The sequence below is a fragment of the Podarcis raffonei genome, chromosome 4 (genome assembly GCF_027172205.1).
Source record: "Podarcis raffonei isolate rPodRaf1 chromosome 4, rPodRaf1.pri, whole genome shotgun sequence".
NCBI lineage: Eukaryota > Metazoa > Chordata > Lepidosauria > Squamata > Lacertidae > Podarcis > Podarcis raffonei.
The window spans coordinates 11922325-11948320 of NC_070605.1; the positions used below are offsets into that span (position 1 = coordinate 11922325).

General features: G+C 46.8%; 1 protein-coding gene across 9 annotated transcripts in view; it reads right to left on the reverse strand.

The window, feature by feature from the left end:
• TENM4 (teneurin transmembrane protein 4) overlaps positions 1 to 25996 on the reverse strand; it is a 680333-nt gene that overhangs the window by 73155 nt on the left and 581182 nt on the right. For all 9 annotated transcript variants that reach the window (XM_053385165.1, XM_053385169.1, XM_053385167.1 and 6 more), the window contains 2 exons: positions 19275 to 19491; positions 573 to 692 (listed from right to left, as the gene is read on the reverse strand). In XM_053385165.1, coding sequence (XP_053241140.1) covers positions 573 to 692; positions 19275 to 19491 — 337 coding nt within the window. The remainder of the gene's footprint in view (positions 1 to 572; positions 693 to 19274; positions 19492 to 25996) is intronic.

A 25996-nucleotide genomic window follows, 5' to 3' on the forward strand; every position in this document is an offset into this window, starting at 1 on the left:
ATGGGAGGGTATTCCACAGGGTGGGTGCCACTACTGAGAAGGCCCTCTGCCTGGTTCCCTGTAACTTGGCTTCTTGCAGAGAGGGAACTGCCAGAAGGTCCTCAGAGCTGGACCTCAGTGTCTGGGCAGAATGATGGGCATGGAAATGCTCCTTCAGGTATACTGGACCGAGGCCGTTTAGGGCTTTCAAGGTCAGCACCAACACTTTGAATTATGCCCGGAAACGTACTGGGAGCCAATGCAGGTCTTTCAGGACCAGTGTTATATGGTCTTGGCAGCCGCTTCCAGTCACCAGTCTAGCTGCCGCATTCTGGATTAGTTGTAGTTTCCAGATCACCTTCAAAGGTAGTATCGGGAGTAGCAGCTTTCCTTAGAAGTTGGAAGGTTCTAACTTTCCCACCTAATTCGCAGCCTGCTTATTTTTAAATGCCTGTCCAGACCCAGTAAGGAACGAAAGGAATCTGAAAGCACCCTATGAAACAGACAAGCTGATGTTCACACTCAAGCCTCTGCATTGAAGCCAGCCTTGAACTTCACACAACGAAAAGACAGAAAGGGGCCCACATACGTACCTGCCATCCTGCCTGCTGATAGTGTAGCCGAAAAGAGGGTTGTTGACAAAACTGATATTCACACCGACGAGTGGGGTCCCGTCCGATGTCATCACCTGCCCACGAATCACACAAGGGTGGCTGCACAGAAGAGAGAAAGCACAAGAAGCTTAATTCTTAATCCTGTCCTCTGCTGTATGTTGAAGGAAAACCATATGAAAACGATGTACCGTTGGTACCTAACTCCTACTAAATTAGCAAAAATGTATAGAAGAGCTACAAATATTTGTTGGAAGTGTAAAGAAAAAGAAGGCACATTCTGCCACATATGGTGGGCGTGCAAGATAACAAAAGCATACCAGATGGAGCTGGTAGACAGCCGCCCTGGACACAGAATTGACCTGCCCCTCCGTGGACAGCTGTGAGTCCAAAATGACTCCCAGGCTGCACACCTGGTCCTTCAGGGGCACAGTTACCCCATTCAGGACCAGGGAATCCTCCACACCTGCTCAGCTCCTGTCCCCCAAGAACAGTACTTCTGTCTTGTCAGGATTCAACCTTAATTCCTGGAAGGGGCAGCAGAAGAAGGGAAGAGTCCTTCCTTCCTTCCTTCCTTCCTTCCTTCCTTCCTTTCTTGATGTGAGAAGGGATGATCTCCGAGAAATGTGGCAACCATGCTTCTTCAGTCTCAACTGGGCATTACTCTATTTTTTCCCAATTACTCCCTAGTCTCCGCATTTAGAACTGCTTTGATTTCCCCACTGCAGATCTGTTAGCAGCTGATTAAAGCTTGATCTCTGCTACTGGTTATTCCTAGAATATCTAATCCTGCGCAGACCAGTTCTCCTCCTCTGAAGAAGAAAAGCGTCTCTCTGATCTTGTTCTCTCCTGGTCTGAGTTGCAGCCTAGAGGATGGCAGCCTTGCCATTGCCTTTTCATCTCATCTGCCTCTTTTATCTCAGGCCCCATCTGTGAATGATACAGTTAAAGGGGCAACAGAGCACTTTAAACCGTTGTCGCTTGCCCCAGAGAATTCTGGGAACTGTAGTTTGTTAGAGAATTCTCTGCTCTCCTCTAGTAAGAGGGATTGATTGTTAAAACACTCTGGGAATTGTAGATCTGGGAGGAGAATAGGGCTCTCAACATCTCTCAGCATCCTTATTGACCCACAGTTCCCAGAATTATTTGGGGAGAAGCCATGACTGTTTATAAAGTGGTCTGATACCCTTTGTGTGGTTGCAGAAGGAGCCTCAGATTCAACCACACATTAATCCTCCTTCTACCGCAAGCCAGCTATTTTTTATCATTTGCATGTCATAAGTTTGTTTGCTGTTCAAGTAACTAATACAGTAGAAGATTGATTTACATGAAAGCAGTGACTGGATGTGAGTTTAGCTGGAGGGATACACACTCAGCTTAATAATAATATGTGTTGAAGTCAGAATAAAATCATAACTTGAGGCACTTTCTGAGACACACTGGCTTATGGAGCTGGCGTGAGAAATAAGGTAAGAGGCTGCTGAGTTTGGGGTAAAAGGTAAAGGTAAAGGGACCTCTGACTATTAGGTTCAGTCGTGGCCAACTCTGGGGTTGCGGCGCTCATCTCGCTTTATTGGCCGAGGGAGCTGGTGTACAGCTTCCGGGTCATGTGGCCAGCAGGACTAAGCCGCTTCTGGCGAACCAGAGCAGCACACAGAAATGCCATTTACCTTCCCGCCAGAATTTAGTACCTATTTATCTACTTGCACTTTGACGTGCTTTCGAACTGCTAGGTTGGCAGGAGCGGGGACTGAGCAACGGGAGCTCACCCCGTCGCGGGGATTCGAACCGCTGACCTTCTCATTGGCAATTCCTAGGCTCTGTGGTTTAATCCACAGCGCCACCCGAGTCCCATGAGTTTGGGGTATTTCCACACAAAGACATATATGAAGGTTCTGAGGTTTTTGAACCTCTGGGAAGACTATTCCCAGCTGAGGCTTGGCTGGTGGCAGAACCTTGAGATGATAACACAAGTGGCACCATTTCAGTCCAAAGGTGGAGGAACACATTATAAACACCCTGCATCAGCACAGAATCACAGAATTGTACAGCTGGAAGGGACCCTGTGTGACGTCTAGTCCAGGGGTCAGCAAACTTTTTCAGCAGGGGGCCGGTCCACTGTCCCTCAGACATTGTGGGGGGCCAGACTATATTTTGGGGGGGAAATGGAACGAATTCCTATGCCCCACAAATAACCCAGAGATGCATTTTAAATAAAAGCACACATTCTACTCATGTAAAAACACCAGGCAGGCCCCACAAATAACCCAGAGACGCATTTTAATTAAAAGGACATATTCTTCTCATGTAAAAACATGCTGATTCCCAGACAGTCCGTGGGTCGGCTGCACTTGGCTGATGGGAGCCCAAGGAAGGATGGGTGGGTGAAAAATGAAGAAGAGGTTTAAGTCCTACACTTTGCCTGATAAGATTTCTTTTCTCCCCCCCCCTTTTTCTATTTCCCCCAAGTGATAAAAGTTACCCCGTTTGGGAAAAGCAATTAACGCCGTGCCTTGTCAGCACCTGGCCTCTACTGGGTCAACACGTCCTTTCTGGAGGCGAGACCGCCTCTCCCACAATGCACTGAGCCCCACAGGAACCTGGTTAATGCTAATTTAGTCAGTCGTTTCCTTCAGAAGACCTTGGTCTAAATGCAATTACGCTGCAAACAAGCTAACTGGTACTGCAAAAGACCCTCTCCCTCTCTGTGCTCTGCCCAGGGAAGTATCTCGATGTATGTACATAAAATTACCTCTCCTGTTAATAGGAGGAGATCTCTTTCAATCAGTCTTGCCTTGCCAAGATGGAATGCATATTCGGTAATTTAGCAACACTTATTTCCACCCCCCCATAGCCGAAGCCTCAGCGATCCGATGAATTATTAACATATTTCCTCTTATGAATTTGCTTGCCTTTTAAAGTTATTTTGGAAATTGTTTTGATGCTCTCTTTTCACTGAAAACAGCTATTTAGCCAGCATTTTTAATTAGTCCTTCCCAAAAGGGCCTTCTCCACTAGTTTTTTTTTTGTTTAAATGACCTTTTGGGGTTTCTTAATATTTTGGGAATGATAATTCATCACTGGATTTCAAGAAAGCGGGCGGCAATTTAGGCATGCGGTAATTTCGGCCTGTCATATTATTAAGTAATGCATAATTCACCGGGAGATTAAAGTTAATGTTTCTGTTTTCCCTTAGGTGAAATGGGAAAGTTCTTCTCAGAGCAAAGGCAGTGCTGGGGTTCATGGTCCGTACACAGCCAAGGAAATAAAACAGCCTGCAGTCTGCAACATGTCTCATGCAATCACTCCTAAACATTCATTTACCTTGTTGTCTAGGAAATAACAGAAAGACAGGAAGGGAAAAGTCCCTGAGGCAACACTCAATCCCATAAGCACTACACTTTCCCTTTTCCTGTGAAAGGGTTGCCCATGTTTAAATGCAAGTGTAATATGTAAAATGCTATATAAACACCAGCAATTGGGAAACACTGGCCTGCGAGTGCTGCAATTGGAGAACAGCCTTTAGCAAAGGTGTCATGGGCTTTGAAGATGGTTGACATCAGGACGTAAGGGAGAAATATGCTAAGAGGAAGGCACATTTGGAAAATCCACACCGTGATCAACTCCTACCCGGGAACCTATGTCCCCACTGTGGAAGGACGTGTGGCTCCAGAATTGGCGTCCACAGTCACTTAAGGACTCACTGTTTCCTAAAATGATGAATAAACATACAAATTGTAGGTTTATTGTTGGGCAGCGGCTGAAGAAGGAACAAAAAGAGTTTTCTTGTGTGAGTTTCTTGTGACTGATTAGCTGCTCTCGCGCAGTTTGATCCATCTTTAGATTTAGGGGAGCTAATCTCAAACGTTTGTTGGGGGAGACCTAGGTTTTTTGGGGGGATTTATTTGTCCTGTCTTCATGCTTTTTATGATGGAGGACCGCTGTAGTCACCCCCAACGACACGTTCTCAAGATGGAGGGTGAGGGAACAGCTGCAGTCGCCTGTGGTTCCTGCGCAATGTTTGCCATCTTGCCAAAGGTTGCAGGCAGCTTTACCTGCAGCAATTGCATGTTGATTGCCCTCTTAAAAGACAAAGTCGAGCAACTGGAGGAACGTGTAGCTATGCTCCAAAGAATTAGAGAGCTGGAGCTCTTTTTGGAAGCAACAGAGCACACCGTCTCCACCAAGGAGGAGACAGGGGACTCCCTTGAGAAGGAGGCTAGTTCACCAACACAGGAGCCAGATATATGGAGAAACGTGACTCAAAGAAGTAGGAGGCCCAGGGTTCGCTCTGATTGTTTAGAAATACACAATCGCTTTGAGGTCCTCTCCCCTAGCATGGAAGACAAAGACCAGACTCCATTTGAGGATCTCTCCCTCATTACAGTCGATCAGGTATATGAAGACGAGCAGCAAAGTCAGCCCTCAGGGAATGTGCAGGCGACCTTGGAACGGACAGCTCACGGAAGAACCCCGACCAGACCTAAGAGGAGGCGTGTAGTGGTGATAGGGGATTCCCTACTGAGGGGAACAGAAGCAGTGATCTGTGGGCCTGACAAGATGTCTCGCGAAGTGTGCTGTCTCCCCGGGGCTAAGATCCAATATGTAACTGAATGACTGCAAGGAATCATAAAACCCACTGACAAATACCCCTTCCTCTTGGTTCATGTGGGAACGAATGACACTGCAAGCAATAGCCTCCAGAAGATCGAAAGAGATTACGAGGCTCTGGGCAGGAAATTGAAGCAATTAAATGCACAAATTGTCATCTCATCTGTCCTCCCAGTTGAACGACGTGGCCCAGGGAGAGAGGGAAAAATAGTGGAAGTGAACAACTGGCTTCGCAAATGGTGTAAACAGGAACGGTTTGGATTCTTAGATCACGGAATGCAGTTTCTTGAAGATGGACTTCTGGCAAGCGATGGGCTGCACCTCACAACGGTTGGGAGGAATGTTTTTGCCAAAAATCTCAGAAACCTCATCAGGAGGGCTTTAAACTGACTAATGTGGGGGAGGGAGACAGTGCTCCTGAAGGTAGGAGTCTATCAATTGATGAAGATGATCATCCAAATGTCATAGACCGAATGGAGCAAACAGCACGCAGACCTAGTGGTGAGAGGAAAAAATCCTTAAATAAGAGACACGGGGGAATGATTAATGGACTTCAATGTCTGTACACTAATGCGCAAAGCATGGGAAATAAACAAGATGAGCTTGAGCTCTTGGTACAGCAAACTAAATATGACATAATAGGAATCACTGAAACCTGGTGGGATAAGTCCCACGATTGGAATGTAATAATGGAGGGATAAAATCTATTTCAGAGAAACAGACCAGACAAGAAAGGAGGAGGAGTGGTGTTATATGTCAGGGATGTGTATACCTGTGAAGAGATCCAAGATTTAGAACCTCAAAGCCAAAGTGAGAGCATTTGCGTCAAAATTAAGGGAGAGAAGAATAACAGTGACCTCATTGTGGGAGTTTACTATAGATCCCCAAGCCAAACGGAGGACATAGATGATGCCTTCCTGGAACAGATGGCCAAGCATGCAAAAGGAAGGGAGATAGTAGTAATGGGGGACTTCAATTACCCGGATATTTGTTGGATGTCAAACTCAGCCAAGAGCATAAGGTCAAACAGATTCCTCACTGGCCTTGCAGACAACTTCATTGTCCAGAAAGTGGGAGAAGCAACAAGAGGAACAACCATTTTAGATCTAGTCCTAACCAATGTTTATGACCTGGTTAGTGGGGTAGAAGTGGAAGGATCATTAGGCGCGAGTGATCATGCTCTTCTGAAGTTTACTAAAGTGCGGAAAGGAGCAGCCAAGCATACTAAGACTCAATTTCTCGACTTTAAGAAAGCCGACTTCATAAAACTTAGGGAAGTGCTGGGTGAGATCCCATGGACAGTAATACTAAAAGGAAAGGGAGTTCATGATGGCTGGGAGTTTGTTAAGAGGGAGATAGTAAAAGCACAACTTCAGGCAATACCATTGAGACGGAAACATGGAAGGTGCCTAAAGAAGCCAGGGTGGCTATCTAAAGAACTTTTAACTGAGTTAAGATTAAAAAAGGATGTGTACAAAAAATGGAAAAGGGGGGAAACCACCAAAGAGGAATTCAAACAAATAGCCAGCACGTGTAGACACAAAGTCAGAAAAGCTAAAGCACAGAATGAACTCAGGCTTGCTAGAGAGGTTAAAAGCAACAAAAAAGGCTTTTATGGGTATGTTCGTAGCAAAAGGAAGAACAAAGAAGCAGTGGGGTCACTCAGAGGAGAAGATGGTGAAACGCAAACAGGGGACACAGAAAGGGCTGAACTCCTCAATGCCTTCTTTGCCTCAGTCTTCTCCGATAAAGAAAACAATGCCCAACCTGAAGAATTTGGAGCAAATGATTCAGCAGAGGAAACACAGAATAACTAAGGAGATAGTACAAGAATACTTGGCTAGTCTAGATGTATTCAAGTCTCCAGGGCCAGATGAACTGCATCCAAGAGTATTAAAAGAACTGGCAGATGTGATTTCAGAACCACTGGCAGTCATCTTTGAGAATTCCTGGAAAACAGGCGAAGTCCTGGCAGACTGGAGGAGGGCAAATGTTGTCCCTATTTTCAAAAAGGGGGAAAGAGAGGACCCAAATAATTACCGCCCAGTCAGTCTGACATCAATACCAGGGAAGATTCTGGAGCAGATCATTAAGCAAACAGTCTGTGAGCACCTAGAAACGAATGCTGTGATCACCAATAGTCAGCATGGATTTCTGAAAAATAAGTCATGTCAGACTAACCTGATCTCGTTTTTTGACAGAATTACAAGCCTGGTAGATGAAGGGAATGCAGTGGATGTAGCCTACCTTGATTTCAGCAAGGCATTTGACAAGGTGCCCCATGATATTCTTGTAAAGAAGCTGGTAAAATGCGATCTTGACTATGCTACCACTCAGTGGATTCGTAACTGGCTGACTGACCGAACCCAAAGGGTGCTCATCAATGGTTCCTCTTCATCCTGGAGAAGAGTGACTAGTGGGGTGCCACAGGGTTCTGTCTTGGGCCCGGTCTTATTCAACATCTTTATCAATGACTTGGATGATGGACTCAAGGGCATCCTGATCAAATTTGCAGATGACACCAAACTGAGAGGGGTGGCTAACACCCCAGAGGACAGGATCACACTTCAAAACGACCTTGACAGATTAGAGAACTGGGCCAAAACAAACAAGATGAATTTTAACAGGGAGAAATGTAAAGTATTGCACTTGGGCAAAAAAAATGAGAGGCACAAATACAAGATGGGTGACACCTGGCTTGAGAGCAGTACATGTGAAAAGGATCTAGGAGTCTTCGTTGACCACAAACTTGACATGAGCTAACAGTGTGACGCGGCAGCTAAAAAAGCCAATGCAATTCTGGGCTGCATCAATAGGAGTATAGCATCTAGATCAAGGGAAGTAATAGTGCCACTGTATTCTGCTCTGGTCAGACCTCACCTGGAGTACTGTGTCCAGTTCTGGGCACCGCAGTTCAAGAAGGACACTGACAAACTGGAACGTGTCCAGAGGAGAGCAACCAAAATGGTCAAAGGCCTGGAAACGATGCCTTATGAGGAACGGCTAAGGGAGCTGGGCATGTTTAGCCTGGGGAAGAGGAGGCTAAGGGGTGATATGATAGCCATGTTCAAATATATAAAAGGATGTCACATAGAGGAGGGAGAAAGGTTGTTTTCTGCTGCTCCAGAGAAGCGGACACGGAGCAATGGATCCAAACTACAAGAAAGAAGATTCCACCTAAACATTAGGAAGAACTTCCTGACAGTAAGAGCTGTTCGACAGTGGAATTTGCTGCCAAGGAGTGTGGTGGAGTCTCCTTCTTTGGAGGTCTTTAAGCAGAGGCTTGACAACCATATGTCAGGAGTGCTCTGATGGTGTTTCCTGCTTGGCAGGGGGTTGGACTCGATGGCCCTTGTGGTCTCTTCCAACTCTATGATTCTATGATTCTATGATTCTATGAAATTGATCTTGCCATCCAAGAATCTTCCTTTCCTCCTTGTCTGGTTGTTTTTATTTATTTGAGTGGTTTTCTCTTACATTTTATATGGGGTGTGGGTGGCGCTGTGGTCTAACCCACTGAACCTCTTGGGCTTGCCCATCAGAAGGCTGGCGGTTCGAATCCCCACAACGGGGTGAGCTCCCTTTGCTCTGTCCCAGCTCCTGCCAACCTAGCAGTTTGAAAGCACGCCAGGGCAAGTAGATAAACAGGTACCGCTGCGGTGGGAAGGTAAATGGCATTTATGTGCACTCTGATTCCCGTCACAGTGTTCCATTGCGCCAGAAGCAGTTTAGTCCTGCTGGCCACATGACCCACATGACATCGACCCCCTCAGCCTGAAAGCGAGGTGAGCACTGCAACCCCATAGTCATCTTTGACGGGACTTAACCATCCAGTGGTGCTTTACCTTCTACCTTTTATATCCTGATTGTCCGTATAGTAAAAGCTATGGTTTTCCCAGTAGTGATGTATGGAAGTGAGAGCTGGACCATCAAGAAGGCTGATCACCAAAGAATGGATGCTTTTGAATTATGGTGCTGGAAGAGACTCTTGAGAGTCCCATGGACTGCAAAAAGATCAAACCTTTCCATTCTGAAGGAAATCAGCCCTGAGCGCTCACTGGAAGGACAGATCCTGAAGCTGAGGCTCCAATACTTTGGCCACCTCATGAGAAGAGAAGACTCCCTGGAAAAGACCCTGATGTTGGGAAAGATGGAGGGCACAAGGAGAAGGGGACAACAGAGGACGAGATGGTTGGACAGTGTTCTCGAAGCTGATAACATGAGTTTGACTGAACCGCAGGAGGCAGTGGAAGACAGGAGTGCCTGGCGTGCTCTGGTCCATAGGGTCACATCTTATGATGAAGGGCAGTAAATGAATGAATGCTGGACCAGACGGGCCACTGGCCTGATCCTGCAAGTCTCTTCTTGGGCTCATGGTTGTATATACCCAGTTATAACAGGTACTGTTGCTTTAGGTGTGAGCTCCAGTTGCTTGATCCAACTGCTGCGCATAATTGCCACCGTTCTTGACTGCGCCACTGGCAGAAATTAGCTCCACCGTTGGCTCACAGCTGCTTAAAAGCATTATAACTACAGGAGCGGAGGGAGAAAGGTATATGCACACAAGGCCTAAATAGTTTTCAAGAGTTTGTTTCTGTGTTTGTTTGTGCCCCCCTTCCCAAGTGTTAAATAAGAATTTAAAAGACATTACAGGAGATTGCTGGCAAGGGAAGCCGGAAATGCAAAAAGTAGCCATCCAGAAATGCTTATTACGCCACCTGTATACGTCTGCAAGGGAGTTCTTAGAAGGAGCTGGCAGTCGGGAGACAAAACAAGCAATTAAGCTCAGCAGAAAAGCCCGGCAACAAACACAGCGCCAGGCAGCGACTGTCAGGCTGAGTGTGGGGACTGCAAGCCTCGACGTGAGACCCAGAAGATGCCTCGGGGTTTCGTCAAGTGACATTGACAGGTGACAGGTCCCAGGCAGCCATTTGCTGAGGAACAGGCAGAGTGCAAGATGGAGGAAAAGAAGAAGAGTGACAAAATGTGTAACCAAACTGGAATTAAAAACGACAACAGCATGGGTATTTTGCAAAAAACAAACAAACCCAGGATCATTCTACCACCACGATTTGCAATGTGGATCAATCTTTACCCTGAGACTGGCTCTGGAGACCTTGCCTCTCGGTTCAACGTTCAGGTTGCTTAGTTTGGTGGGCACCAGACCAGGGGTCCTGATCCATGGCGATGCCGCCATCAAGGAAAGGTGATGTCCAAGCAAGGTGGAGATAAGTAGGCCAGGGAACAGATGGAAGGTGAGGTCAGAATTGTGGATGAGGAGTAAGGTATCAGTTCAGGACCATGGCCAGCGCCTTTAAACAATATCATGGAGCTGTTGGAAGAGCCTTAGGTCGCCGCGATGGAAGCTAATTCTAGCCTTTTTCTAGGCAGTGGGGTTTCAGATTGTGGGGATTGCTTTGGAATAAGCTCCCCAGAGCACTCTTGATCCTCCATGGAGCTTGTAGTCCAGTCACTGGAGTCCAGTGGCAAAGATGTCTCAGGGTTCAGGGCATGGGATGTGGGCTCTAGCAATTTCCCAGGAGAAGGACTGGGAAGGTGATTCATCTCCTCTCCATCTGAAGATTCCAGGTCCAGAGCCATGACACCAGGGTCTTTTTATTGGTTGCCCCTAGTTTGTATTAATCCCTCCCAAAAGATGTGGGATTGGCCCTGCCTGCGGCAACCTTCAAGAAGCTGTGCTGATTTTATCAGTTGTTCCCTTTGGCTTTTGCCCAAGATTACACTATCAAGGTCACTGGGCTTATTTTATTTTGGATCACCAGGTTTAGACTGTTGGTTATTGGATTCCAGAATTATATTTATGCCGAGTTGACAAACGTTTTCAGCGATACCCAATTTGCATTCACTACTCACTGGCTTTCTGACATTTTGTTAGCAATTTGTTTTTAATTACACTATATCATTGCAGCTTGTAAGTTGCCCAGAGAGAATATTTGTTCCGAAAGGAGGCCCCAAAATCCTTTGAACGAATTAACAAACAACCTGGAAAAGATTGGAAGTGTGCAAAAAAAGGGGATAACTCTCTCACGCTGGCCCTGGCTTTCTGGGGAGGCTTAACCGAGAATTAAGAGCTGATCAGGTTGTGGGTCCTTCATCAATTTTGGGGTGCCAGCAAACACATGACCCCATGACCCTCTGGAACCAGCCTTGACGCCAGAAGTGATGGAAACAGGGAGGAGTTAGGAGAACAGCTACCACTTTCACAAATGATGGGAGTTATCGCTCTTCCACCGGCTACAGCCGACTGTCACAAATCCCAGTTCTCCCCTTCTTGTCTTAGTAACGGTGGGGCTTTTGACAACTGAAGGAAGAATGCAGATCAAGGAGACGGAAGGGTGCTATTTTTGATACTTTCCCCACCACCTCAAGAGACTGCCAGTGATTAAGGAAGTTTCAACACAGGGAAGAGAAAGAAATGGACAGGTGCTGCTGCCCGGCTGTCAATCAGACCGACAGGCAAGGGAAGCATTTTCCCCCTTCTCTGCCTCAAGCTTCTACAGTGCTGCTATACTGCCTGTTTTATAACTACTGGCCAGAATTGTTCTATGAAACCAGGAATGGTTGCAAAACAAAACAAAGTGGTGAAACTTAAATGTCCGAGCAGCAAACACAGTGGGTTTGGATTAACCTAGCTTTTCATTTCAAATAATAATAATAATAATAATAATAATAATAATAATAATAATAATAATTTATTATTTATACCCCGCCCATCTGGCTGGGTTTCCCCAGCCACTCTGGGCGGCTTCCAACAGAATATTAAATACAATAGTCTATTAAACATTAAAAGCTTCCCTAAACAGGGCTGCCTTCTGATGTCTTCTAAAAGTCTGGTAGTTGTTTTTCTCTTTGACATCTGGTGGGAGGGCGTTCCACAGGGCGGGTGCCACTACCAAGAAGGCCCTCTGTCTGGTTCCATGTAACCTCACTTCTCGCAATGAGGGAACCACCAGAAGGCCCTCGGAGCTGAGCCTCAGTGTCTGGGCTGAACGTTGGGGATGGAGACGCTTCTTCAGGTCTACTAGGCTGAGGCCGTTTTGGGCTTTCAAGGTCAGCACCAACACTTTGAATTGTGCTCAGAAACGTACTGGGAGCCAATGTAGGCCTTTCAAGACTGGTGTTATGTGGTCTTGGCGGCGGCTCCCAGTCACCTGTCTAGCTGCCGCATTCTGGATTAGTTGCAGTTTCTGGGTCACCTTCAAAGGTAGCTCCACATAGCGCTTGATTGGTAAAAAAACACAAAACTCACACACCCTTCAAAGCAGCCTGCAAAACAATAAAACACGGGAGGGAGGGAATTGCAGCAATACTTGTTAAAGTTAAAATACTAAAACAGCCTGGGAAAGAGAAGACCGAGAGGAGAGATGATATCCGCCTTCAAATAGCTCAAGGGCTATTATGTGGAAGATGGGGCAAGCTTGTTTTATTCTGCTTTGGAGGGTGGGACTCGAACTCATGGCTTCAAGCTACAAGAAAGCAGATTCCGACTCAACATCAGGGAGAGCTTTCTGACATTAAGAGCTGTTTGACCGTGGAAAGGAAGGTTGTGGGCGTTCCTTCCTTGGAGGTTTTTAAGCAAAGGTTGGATGGCCATCTGTCATGGATGCTTCAGCTGAGATTCCTGCATTGCAGGGGGCTGGACTAGATGACCCTTGGGGTCCCTTCCAACTCTACAATTCTGTGATTCTATGGTTCTCAGTGAAAATTTGCACCAACTTCCTAAGCACTTGGGTCGGCTTCTCTAAACAAGAATGTTTTAGCAGGTGCCAAAAAGAATACAGTGAAGGCGCTTGCTTGATGTCAATAGGCAGGGAGTTCCACAGCGTAGGACCTGCCGCATGAAATGATTGAGTTCTTACAAACGGGTATTATGTGTCACTTGTGGAAATGCCAGTTCTGCAGAAGGAAGTGGTTGAGTGGGCACATTTTGGGCAATGCGATCTCATAGGTAAGCTGGTCCCATGTAAGGGGTTATATACTAATAGTATATGAGTAGCTTGGCCCAGTAATCTTATTATGACTTTAAAATCAGATTCTGATTTTAGGTTGCATGCTGTTCCTTGGGACCGGGAGCTCATTCCTCCTGGAATACCCCAAATGCCTTAGACTTTGCTGCCTGCACTGATTCTGCTGATTATTGACGTCCCCACCGTTCCATCTCAAATTGGTAATTTGTAATTGAGGAGTTCTTCATGTCCTTCAGTCCGGAGTTCTTTCCTGTCCAAAGGAAACTGATCTTACTCAGGCCACCCTGAGCTTTTCGTGGCTCAGGAAAAGGGGGGATCAAACTGGGAGGGCTCAACTTTGGGTGACGAGACGTTAAGTAAAACAAGCTGTTCTGATTCCTCTTGAATGCTCCTAGGTTTCTGGGAAAAACGTGATCTCTAGTTGTTAAGGGATTCAATTAGGCAGAAAGCAATGGAAGGAAAACTGGAAATTCACTGGGAAGTAATAAAATAGACAGGCAAAAGCCTTGTGTGTTCCTTGGCTTAAAAGACACAGATGTCATCCTTGCTCTGAGGCTGACGAGAGGAAGAGGCTGAAACGTTATTTAAGGTGCCAAGTTTGGTCATGGCTGGGACGCACGTGTGCTAAGAACATAATAAGAGCCTGCTGGATCAGGCCAGAGTCCATCTACTGCCACAGTAGCCAAACAAATGTCTGTGGGAAACCAGCAAGCAGGATACGAGTGTCAGGAGTTCAGCCTACACTCAAGTAGGACCCTGGTAGAGACACATGCCCGACTGGCATGGCCGATCGTTCAGGAGCTTCAAAAGCTTTCTTCAGCCTGAAATTCACAGCGACCGATGCCAACCGACAACGGCACACTTAGGGATCCGCAGAGTTTGCGCAACTTGTGCGTGATAGACCTCAGCAACTCAGCATTTTGGCTAATCTACTTTATTTACATATAAACACACACAGAGCACTGCAGCATGGCTCCCTCTCTCTCTAGCATCAGACAGCCATGAGAGAAAGGACAAAGGACAATAGTCCCACTTCACGGAACACAGTAACACAACATCCTGTCTCAGTCACTTCCCACTCTGTGGAGTCAAAACATAAACCATCATTTGAAAGACAACGATCCCATGACTGCAATCGTGGAGCATGCTGGTTCCCCATCAGGAAAGAGCCAAGGTTTCATTCCCCGGCAGCTGCAGCAGGAAGAGGAGAAGAAGCCAACCATGGTAGCCGTGCCTCCTCCACCCCCTGAACATTGGCCAAATTTGTGTGTTTATATGTAAGTAAAGTAGATTAGCCAAAATGCTGAATTGCTGAGGTCTGTGACGCAACTGCTGCGCCAACTCCGCGGATCCCTAAGTGTGCCGGTGTCGGTTGGCATCGGTCGCTGTGATGTTTGGGCAGAAGAAAGCTTTTGAAGCTCCCAAACGAATGACCAGGAGGGAGGGAACATGCCAGTCGGGCATGTGTCTCTGCCAGGGTCGTACTCGAGTGTAGGCTGAATTCCTTACAGCGATGGGCAACCGGCATGCATGGAGTTAGGTGCACAAGGTGCAAAGGGCCTGAACGGCACCCAGGGTGCTCAGTGCAATGTCTGCAGGAGCTGGGGGCTCTTTTCCCGGCAGCAGCAGCCACATCTTGGGATGCTTGGCATCCCAAGCATGTGTGTGACATCACACACACACACACACAACACCGGCCCCCCAATCTGCCTCGCAAGTTGGCGCGTACGGTACAGGTTAACCAATGGCCGAAGACAGTTCATGTTGGGTCAAACTTATCACGGAATTACACTCTGCCTTTCTAGCAAACAAGCGGTGCTGACAAGCCGCCTCAACGCCGCTATAGAGAGAAAAGAGTGCAGGGTAAAGAGAGAAGCAAGAGATAGAAAAAGGACAGTGACGAATTAGCCTGATGTGTAAAATGTAAAGGCCTCGCCTTCTTCAAAATATCTGTGCAATCTGCATTATTCATGGGCGGCAAGAGGGTGAGGTTTGGGGGGGTGGTGGTTGTGAAGCAAATGACAAAACTCAGAATGAGCACCCATACCGAAACAGAGCATTTTATGACGGCAAATCGAGCCGCCGAGACAGATTCCGAATGCAAAGGACGTCTCTCCGCATCATCTTGATGAACAGATAACAAGTGCTCTCGTGCCACTAGATCATTCTCTTTATTGATTTCCCGGCCACGTACTCCCGCTGTTTGCTTTGTATCCTTTAAGCCATTTTTAGCTGTCCGTCACCGTAAAGATTGGCACGGGAGATCTGCTTGCGGTATCGAGTCGCCGGCTTCCCAAGGCGACACCCAAGAGCCCTCTTCTCAATCTCTCTGGAGTGGCGAAAGGTCGCCGGATTGCAGTAGAGGGCAAAACGCTTGATGCCTGCGTGTCACAAATGAATACGGGGGCAAAGAGCACTTGCAGGAAGCGCTAAGTGCAGGCTGCTTCACTGTGTCTGGCCTCCAAAGACCGGACCCGATAGATGCTCAAGAATCGGTGCACAAACAGTGGTATGTGGCACTAGGGTTATGTCAAAAGGAACACAATTCCCTTTCTTGTCTGCTCCAGAAATAACATTGCAGAAGGAAAGAAGTTTAATTCTTCAGGTGTCCACTGGATGGTCCAGTTTTGAATTGGAGAGGATGGGACCAGGCTGATGACCAAATTGCACACTGGATTATGACCTGGAGCCCTTCTTGGCAACCATCTATGGAAGTGAGGGTGCCAAAGAATTTTCCACCAGCAACTCAGGCCCCGGATGTGCTTGCAAGGAGGCTACAAACCCCAGGGGCTAGACTGCCCAGGTCTTCCTGTGTGGCTCTGGACTCAGGACACATCCAGTTCCTGCTTACGGCTTAATGAGCCACAGAAATGCCTCATTTTTGGTGGATTGTGCTTCATTTATGAATAAACAAACATTGAAGGCAGAAAGCAGTGTGTTCACTCTCTAAGAGTGTGTGTTCTGGGCTCTACTGGCAGGAGATGCAAGAAGGAAATGCAGTGCACAGGTGTTCGTTGTTAGTCGTTTAGTCGTGTCCGACTCTTCATGACCCCCTGGACCAGAGCACGCCAGGCACTCCTGTCTTCCACTGCCTCCTTCCCTCTCCACTGCCCCCTTCCCCCTTCCTTCTCCACTGGCATTCTGCTTATCATAATGATGGCAGATGGTCTCCTGCACAACCGTGAGCTTCCTGATTCATGGGCACCGCAAGCAGAAACCAAACCAAAGCATTGCAATATGGTGTGTTTCTGTTCATGCCAGCCATACCCTTCTCCACGGAACTCCATTCCACTCTCCCCCTCCCAAACCTGTTTCCTTCCATTAACTGCCAGTCAGAATTTGCATCCAAAGTGCACACTCAATCCTCAATGGGCTATTGTAGGGCTTCTTCTTTTCCCTTAGGCTCCCCCCTCCCAAAATATATATTTTATGATACTTTTGCAAACCTTGGGCTGGGGCAGGGGACTGTGGGCCTGCAGGTTTTTGCCGACTTCTGGTGTGTGGACATTGCACATTTTTGGCTACCAATGCCTGGAGAATTGAAACCGCTATCAGTTTATATAGGCAGGTTTCCTAGCTAGCTGGTTACGAAGGAATTTAGAACAGCCTCTTTGTGGGGAGAACATTAGGCGAACTGCAACAGGCTGGCAGGAGAAACCTTACAGGTCATTAAGCTGCCAACTGGAAAAGCTCATTAAACGTGACATCAGATCTACGCGTAACAAAAGCTACCTGTCTGTCAAAAGAGCAAACAGACCCAAACAGAAAACAGCAGCAGCAGCAGCACCCCGCCCCAAACACAGCCTCATTAGGTATGGCTCTGGTGTGATGTTCACTTAAAAGGAAGTTCCTGGGAGACAGAAATGCCACAGGAAATGTTTTTTTCTCCAACCATTAGCTGGGATGCTGGTGGGATGACATTTCCAACAGCATCTTCCCAGTGCAGGCTTGTTTATTACAAGGCTCGTATTGGCACCAGAGAGCAGATCACAGCTTGTTTACTCCACCAAGATTGGGAGATTGATAACTCCGGGTCGCTGTCCTGGGAAAATAACTCCTACCTACAGGATGAAGGCAAAGGGACCCGGGTGGCACTGTGGGTTAAACCACAGAGCCTAGGACTTGCCGATCAGAAGGTCAGCGGTTCAAATTCCCGCAACGGGGTGAGCTCCCATTGCTTGGTCCCAGCTCCTGCCAACCTAGCAGTTCGAAAGCACATCAAAGTGCAAGTAGATAAATAGGTACCACTCTGGCGGGAAGGTAAACGGCATTTCCGTGCACTGCTCTGGTTTGCCAGAAGTGGCTTAGTCATGCTGGCCACATGACCCGGAAGCTCCCTCGGCCAGTAAATCAAGATGAGTGCCGCAACCCCAGAATCGTCCGCGACTGGACCTAATGGTCAGGGGTCCCTTTACCTTTACAGGATGAAGGCAACCTGGGGTTTTCTTTAGCAACGCTCCCTTGCTGACTATTTTGGACCAGCCCTGCCTGAGCACACAACAGAGTGAAGTGGTAGATCGCTGAGGCAACAGGCTGTACCACTTCAGACTGCAAACTGGTGTGTGTGTTGTGTACATGCGCCATTTTTGAACACTCCATATAAAAGAGAACATGGATAGAGAAAATAGTTTCTCCTTCTCCCATAACATTAGACTCCTGGGTAGCCAGTGAAGTGGAAGGCCGGAAGGCTCCGGAAAGATTCTAAAATTACTTATCCACACAGTGCAGGGGTTTGAACTATGGAACTCCCTGTCACATGAGGCCAGTGATGGCCACCAATTTGGATGGCTTTAAAGGAGGACTGGGCAAATTCATGGAGGAGAGTGCTAACGATGGCTTGGCAGTTGCTGATTTATTACAGGGTTGTGTGTTCCTGACTCCTATGCCAATGGCTACCAGCCGCATCATAGACCGGATAGCTCAGTTGGTTAGAGCGTGGTGCTGATAATGCCAAGGTTGCAGGTTCAATCCCCATATTCCAGATGATACATTATCGACTGCAATTATTAAGTTTGCAGATGACACCACCATAATGGGTTTATTAACAGTTGGAGACGAATCAGCGTATAGAGGGGAGGTCTAAAAAATATCTACATGGTGCCTAGGGAACAACTTGCACCTTAATATCAGCAAGACAAAGGAGATGGTGTTGGACTTTCAGAGGAAGAGAGGAGAACTAGCCCCGCTGTGCATTGGGGAGGGCTGTGTGGAGAGAGTCTCTTCCTTTAAATTCCTAGGAGTTTATCTCAGTGAAGACCTTACTTGGAAAATAAATACAACCCAGGTGGTTAAGAAAGCCCAACAGAGACTCCGTCTCCTCAGAGTATTGCGGAAGAATGATGTCAATCAACGTTTGATGATCGCCTTCTACTGGTCAACAATAGAAAGTGTCCTTTCATATTGCATCACACTGCGGTACGCTGGTTGGACATCATCTGACAGGAAGTGCCTACAGAGGGTGGTGAATACAGCACAAGATATTATGGGCTGTCCCGTGAATCCGCTGGACGACATCGCAGAAGAACATTGCCTCAGGAGAGTGAGGAAAATTCTCAGGGATGATTCACACCCTGGCCGGCACTTTCTTGATCTCCTGCCCTCGGGCAGAAGATATAGAAGCAGGATTAGTCGCACCAACAGGGCAAAGAACAGCTTCTATCCGTGGGCTGTTAGGCTGCTGAATGAAAAGATAACAACAGGGCAACTGACTTTCGGGTTTGGTGGGTGTGCATCAATAAACGAGGGGAATTAAGACAAAGAGAGCTGAGTAGGGGGGTGCTGGTGTAATCTCACTGTATACAAGTTGTACAAGTGACAATAAATATTCAGTATTCAATTTCAATTCCTGTCTTGCAGGGGGTTGGACTGGATGATCCTCAGCGCCCCTTCAAACTCTACAACTCTACGATTCTATGACCCTGAGAACAGCGTGTTGTGAGGCTCAGGTCTTGCTTGTGGGCTTCCCATTGTGGCATCTGGCTGGTCAGCCAGGAAAGCAGGAATGCTCTCTTCCAGCAGGGCTCTTTCTTATGGCACAAGAACACTTTTGATCCTTGTTGGGAATGGGGCAAAGGAAAGCACTTACCCTCCGTTGAAAGGGTTCTCCCCAGGGATGATGTGTGTGCTGTCCTTGCCAACCAGGAATTTGATCCGGTCGTAGAACGAATAAAGGTTCTGCTGTGACACCGGGGGCTGTGTCTCCTGTATGATATCCAGGGGGTCTGGGGAGCCAAGGCAGAGTGTGTTGGTATGGCACAGGGGCTGAAGGCAGCAGTCTGGATCCATGCAGTCCATCAGTCCATCTGTGGGTCGGGCAGAAAAGGAAAGATACACACTCAATAGGGGAAGCAGAAGCAGGTGGCCGGAACAATATACAGAACAGCGATAGTGTCAGGGCTGGTTCAGCTGCTGGTCAGCACAGAGTCTCAGAGACAAGCAGTGAAGTTAATTGTTTGTCCAAGAAAACAGTATACAAACAGAGAATACAGTGGTACCTCGGGTTACAGACGCTTCAGGTTACAGACGCTTCAGGTTACAGACTCCGCTAACCCAGAAATAGTACCTCGGGTTAAGAACTTTGCTTCAGGATGAGAACAGAAATCGTGCTCCAGTGGCGTGGCCGCAGCAGGAGGCCCCATTAGCTAAAGTGGTGCTTCAGGTTAAGAACAGTTTCAGGTTAAGAACAGACCTCAGAACGAATTAAGTACTTAACCCGAGGTACCACTATATTAAGATTTTTCTAATTACAGTGGTACCTTGGGTTACATATGCTTCAGGTTACAGACTCCGCTAACCCAGAAATAGTACCTCAGGTTAAGAACTTTGCTTCAGGATGAGAACAGAAATTGTGCAGCGGCGGCAGCAGGAGGCCCCATTAGCTAAAGTGGTGCTTCAGGTTAAGAACAGTTTCAGGTTAAGAACAGACCTCCGGAACGAATTAAGTACTTAAACCGAGGTACCACTGTATTAAGATTTTTCTAATTACAGTGGTACCTCGGGTTACATACGCTTCAGGTTACAGACTCCGCTAACTCAGAAACAGTACCTCAGGTTAAGAACTTTGCTTCAGGATGAGAACAGAAATCATGCGGCAGCAGCACGAGGCCCCATTTGCTAAAGCGGTGCTTCAGTTTAAGAACAGTTTCAGGTTAAGAACGGACCTCTGGAACGAATTAAGTTCTTAACCCGAGGTACCACTGCACTCAGGGCAAGACTGGACCCCCGGAAAGCAGTTTGGTGCATCCTTCCCTTTGCGATTTGGGAAACTCTCCTTCTGAAAACACATCTTTTTATTCAGGCCTTTCCTGATCCTCTATGCTTCAATTCTCCTTCTTTACTTGTCTGCTATTTTTATTTCATTTTGCTCTTTATGCACAGTATCCATGCAACTCACTCAGCCAGCACAAGGATGCCCTTCTCGGTAGTGGTGCCTGCCCTGTGGAATGTCCTCCCCTGAGATGTCCAAGAGATAAATAATTGTACGACCCAGAGCTTGACATTAGCCAGTGTTTTGACCACTTGCGAGCAAGTGAAGATGCCTGGGCGCCAGGATGTCGCCTGACAGCTCCACTATCTGAAGATGAGGATACTTGGATCTGGGCTGTTTTCATGCACACTAATACCCCATCCAGTATAATTCTCTCTGTTATATTTTATCTGCACAATTGGAATGAATTTCAGGAACCGAAATGCTTTATCTGTGCAGCCTGAGCAGGAGCAGTGAATAACGTTGTAGTTAATTGATGTCGCTTGTCTTCACTTACCCCAGCCCCAATGCCCTGCTCCCAGTTGTGAAGAGTATTCTTATGTTATGAATGGTCTGTGTTCACCATTAAGAAAAAGAGGTTGGAATGGGCCAATGTGTATGTGTACCAGCCCTGGATCAAGTGGCTTTTCTTCTTTAAGTTCTCAGAGCTCAAGGTTGTCATCTGAACTAACCAGATGTTTTAACTGAGAATCAATCACAGCCAGTCCATCCTTTGAGAAAACCAAGACTTTTGAGCCGTCTTGCCCCAAAATGGCAACTAGACATTCTGTTTTGGCGACTACAACCCTGGTTTAAGAAGCCATTTGGTGCCTAGTTGATATACCTGAGTTCATCATCATCATCATCATCATCATAAATAATTTTTATTTATACCCCGCCCTTCCCGGTTCAGAAATCTGGGCTCAGGCTAACAACAAATTTAAAACACTTAATTGATGCAACAAAAAACAGCACAAAATACAGTATAAAACGTGAATAACAATAAATTCAGAATTCAAAAATCAATTTAGGGGGGAAATCCATGCAATAAACATTAGATGATCACCAGGGCTAGCTGGCTAAATTAGTCCTATTTGGGCCAGTGAGGAGACGAGGGGAGAATTAGCTGTGGGATCCCAGAGCGTGTAATCTTCATAAAAAGGGGGAGAAGGAAGGAAGGAAGGGGAATAAAAGATCAGGCTAAGTTCAAATTGAAAGCCAGGCGGAGTAGCTCTGTCTTACAGGCCCTGCGGAAGGAGGTTAAATCCTGCAGGGCCCTGGTCTCATGGGACAGAGCATTCCACCAGGTCGGTGCCAACACTGAGAAGGCCCTGGCGGAGGATAATACTGATACGACCTTCTGTAGATGTGTGAAGGCACCCTGTATGGGGAAGCTTTCCATGCCTGATGTTCTGTTGTGGTTCTGTAAATTCTGGCAAGTATTTCTGCCCCAAAATTGGTAGGGTGTGGTGGATGTGGGAAGACTCAGGCAGGGACCTTAACTAGTCAATAGCTCAGTCTCATAACCGCTGCACTGTACCAGCTCAGGTTTATAAATGTGGCTTTGGTCTCCCGACGCCCAGAATAACCAGATAAGCGATTGTGGGAAGAGAGAGCAACATTATTTATTAAATCCTTGCTGTTTGCCAAAAGACGTCATGTTGACAACTGGTTTTTTATGACCGTCATTTTTATTTTTATTTTAAAAAAAGAAAGAACACAGTAGCAAGGGTCCGTTTATTTGCTTCTTTCTCTTTGAGGCTTTAAGCCTTCCTGGTTTTGTGTGTGTGTATTTCTGCACAGGTTGTGTGCGGCTCGATCTGCCCAACACACGCAGCTCCTAAATTTCCCTGAGCCAAAGGGAGCGTAATCCTGCAACACCCATTAAAAGTCAAGGGGAGCTGAGGATCCACTTTCAGAGAGTTTTTAAGAGCTCTAAAGACGTCGGGGGGGGGGGAGGAAAGGTCCTTTGTCATGCTAGCAGAATAAAGGAAACAAGGAAAGAGGAGCGGGCAGGAGGGGAAGAAACCTCAGCTGCACATGGACAGGAAGAAATATTAGGTGCAATGCTGCCTCTGCAGCATCCTTGCCTGGTCCCAGATGCTCCGCTGATGGTTCCCCCCCCCCCAAACCACATGCCTACTGCCATTGGAAGTTGAATTTTGGCCTTTACAGTCTTAATCTGAGGCAGAGAAGCCAAGGCGGAAGCCAGCAACGGATGCAGTCATCTGTTCCAGCTGTCCCGCTGAAGCGGATGAGAACAAATTGCAAGCACAGGGGGACCTGATCCAGGTTGGAACCGAAACAGGGACAAAGGGGCATTGGGAGAAGGGCCACTGATGGCTATGAGCCACGTTGGTTGTGCTGTGGCCCCACAGTCAAAGGCAGGAAATGCTTCTGAATGCCAGCTGCTGGAAGCCACAGGAGCGGGGAGAGTTGCTCTTGTGCTCAGGTGTTGCTTGCAGATTTCCCACAGGCATCTAATTGGCTGCTGTGAGAATAGGATGCTGGACTAGATGGCCCATTGGCCTCTCCCAGCATGATCTCCTTCTGTTCTTAAAGGTAAAGGTAAAGGTAAAGGGACCCCTGACCGTTAGGTCCAGTCGCGGACGACTCTGGGGTTGGGGTGCTCATCTCACTTTATTGGCCGAGGGAACCGGCGTACAGCTTCCGGGTCATGTGGCCAGCAGGACTAAGCCGCTTCTGGCGAAACAGAGCAGCGCACGGAAATGCTGGTTACCTTCCCACCAGAGCGGTACCTATTGATCTTCTTGCACTTGACGTGCTTTCGAACTGCTAGGTTGGCAGGAGCAGGGACCGAGCAACGGGAGCTCACCCCGTCGCAGGGTTTCGAACCGCCGACCTTCTGATCGGCAAGTCCTAGGCTCTGTGGTTTAACCCACAGCGCCACCCGCGTCTCTTGTATTAAAAACCAACAAATGCATTGGTTAGGCACACTTTCTCTAAATACATGCATCGTTGTACACACTAGTTGGTTGGGAAACTGCACTGCAAAATCCAGAGGTGCAAAGGGGACAGCTGTGTTTTGCTTCATATATTATTATTGGTAGTTTCCAATTAAAACGCAAAAATAATGATCAAATTTCTTCCCCATCCCGTGTTCCAGTTATACTCCAAGCTGTCAGCTGAAAGTGCTACTTTGTGGGAAGAAAATTCTTGTGCAGGCATGTCCCAAAATTGCCATATATATATATATATATATATATGCAATATTGACCAGGAGCACTCCAGCTTTGAGCAACACTCTCTGACAATAACAACCACAGCTTCCATTCTTCTGTTCTGTTTTGGGTCCAGATTGCCTGTCCAAAAAACCACATTTTTTCCCTCACCACTCCCCCAAAAGGCAATTTTTGGTCCTCTCTCACAGAAGCAGAGATTAGAGCCTAAATCCACATATTTGACACATCTGGTGTGGTGAATGGCATCGCTGCTTTGAGCCTGTTGTAAACAGAAATGAAGACGGAGGTATCTAGTTTCGCGGGAGAGAAGAAAGTGTCCTTTGTTTTATAGCATGTATGTTTTTATACACTGGCGTGGGGGGGGGGGAGCGAGAGACAGGCGCAGTTTCTGCACCTTCATTTCTAAATCTTTTTCCAAAGGAAGTAATCTGGGCCATTTACCACACCAGATGTCAAAACTATCTTAAGCATTCGATATATGGTTTGAAAAACCACAACCTTGGGTCCTTCTGCAACAGATAATCTCCCTTGGGTTTACCTCCAACCTCCCTCCCCTTGAAATAGAATTGCTCTTGTAATACGGTAGCACAGACAATGCATGTGTTTTACTGCTGTCTTAGGAACAGGAGGGAGCTGACTTGCAGAGTCAAGACATTGGTTTCCCTAGCTCACTATTGACTGGCAGCAGCCAGGGATTAAAACTGGGACCTTCTGCAGATGATCCTCCACTGAGCTATGACCCTTTGCCATAACTCACATGGCCCCTCACAACTGTATGGGTGACGTTGATGGGGTTTACATACTGTATTTTTCGCTCCATAGGGCGCACCAGACCATAGGGCGCACCTAGTTTTTAGAGGGGGAAATCAAGAAAAAAATCTTATTTCCCCCCCAGCCCCAAAGAGCAGTGTATAGGCTGCGCGCAACCTCTCCCTGCCGGAGGGGTTGCGCACAGTTATGGCACAAGCCAAGGCAGCCAGCGGAGAAGAGGAGTCCCTTCTGTTCCTCCTCCGGCTTCCAGGCAGGCGCGTGCTGAAGCCTTCGGAGCGCAGCGCAAGGAGCCTGCATTCGCTCCATAGGATGCACACACATTTCCCCTTCATTTTTGGAGGGGAAAAAGTGCGTCCTATAGAGCGAAAAATACGGTAATCAAAAAAATATAAGACCATTGTTTATGTACGCGGTTACGGCAGTCAGAATAAGAGTGGCAAGAAATTGGAAAAATGAAATTTTACCAACGATTACCGAGTGGCAAATTCTTATGATAGAATACCTGAAACTAGCAAAATCGAGTGGAAAAATTAGAGGAATGTCAAACCAAAAGTTATTTAGGGAATGGAAAATATTTAAAGAATACTTGAAAATGTACAGTACTTGCAGAAATAGAGTGATACTGATAACCAAGTATTATTTAAAATATAATAGTGGATTATATATCTATATACAAAATAAAATAATATGAATCTGTGCAAAGAATACAGATAATGTAAGTAGTATAATGAGAATTATTTGACGTTACGTTTTAATTTGTTATGTAAGTGTATTATATTGTATTTGTTTATGTTTGTTTCTCTATCATTTCTTACTTTATTGTTTTTATTCATTTGTATCGTTTTCTGTATTATATGTTATGTATATTTGTTTATGTGAAAATTAATTTAAAAAACAAAAAACAAAAAACAAAAACAAATTATAAATTCCTCTATCTCCCTTGCAGTGCAATGTTTCCTAACTTCTAATCCAAAGTTAGCAGACTACTAGAGCTTTATTGGCAACAAGATCCTAACCTATGCTGTTAATAGCCAACTTTAAAAACTTGGCTGACATTACTCAATAGAGCAGTATTGAAAGAAAAGTAAAAAGGCATGTCGCCACAGGAGAGGTGGTTTAGCCTTATGAGAATAAAAATTTGGGGCAAATAATAGGTGCTTGGCAGGCAGGAAGGGTATCTATCTGGTTGCTCATTGGGGCAAGACGGTTTGAGCATATTACACCGGTTGCACTGGCTGCCATTACTCTCTGGGCCCAATTTAAAGTGCCTGTTTGGACCTAGGTAAAAGTAAAGGTAAAGGTACCCCTGACCATTAGGTCCAGTCGCGGCCGACTCTGGGGTTGCGGTGCTCATCTCGCTTTATTGGCCAAGGGAGCCGGCGTACAGCTTCCGGGTCATGTGGCCAGCAGGACTAAGCCGCTTCTGGCGAACCAGAGCAGCGCACGGAAACGCCGTTTACCTTCCTGCTGGAGTGGTACCTATTTATCTACTTGCACTTTGACGTGCTTTCGAACTGCTAGGTTGGCAGGAGCAGGGACCGAGCAACGGGAGCTCACCCCTTGGCAGGAATTCGAACCGCTGACCTT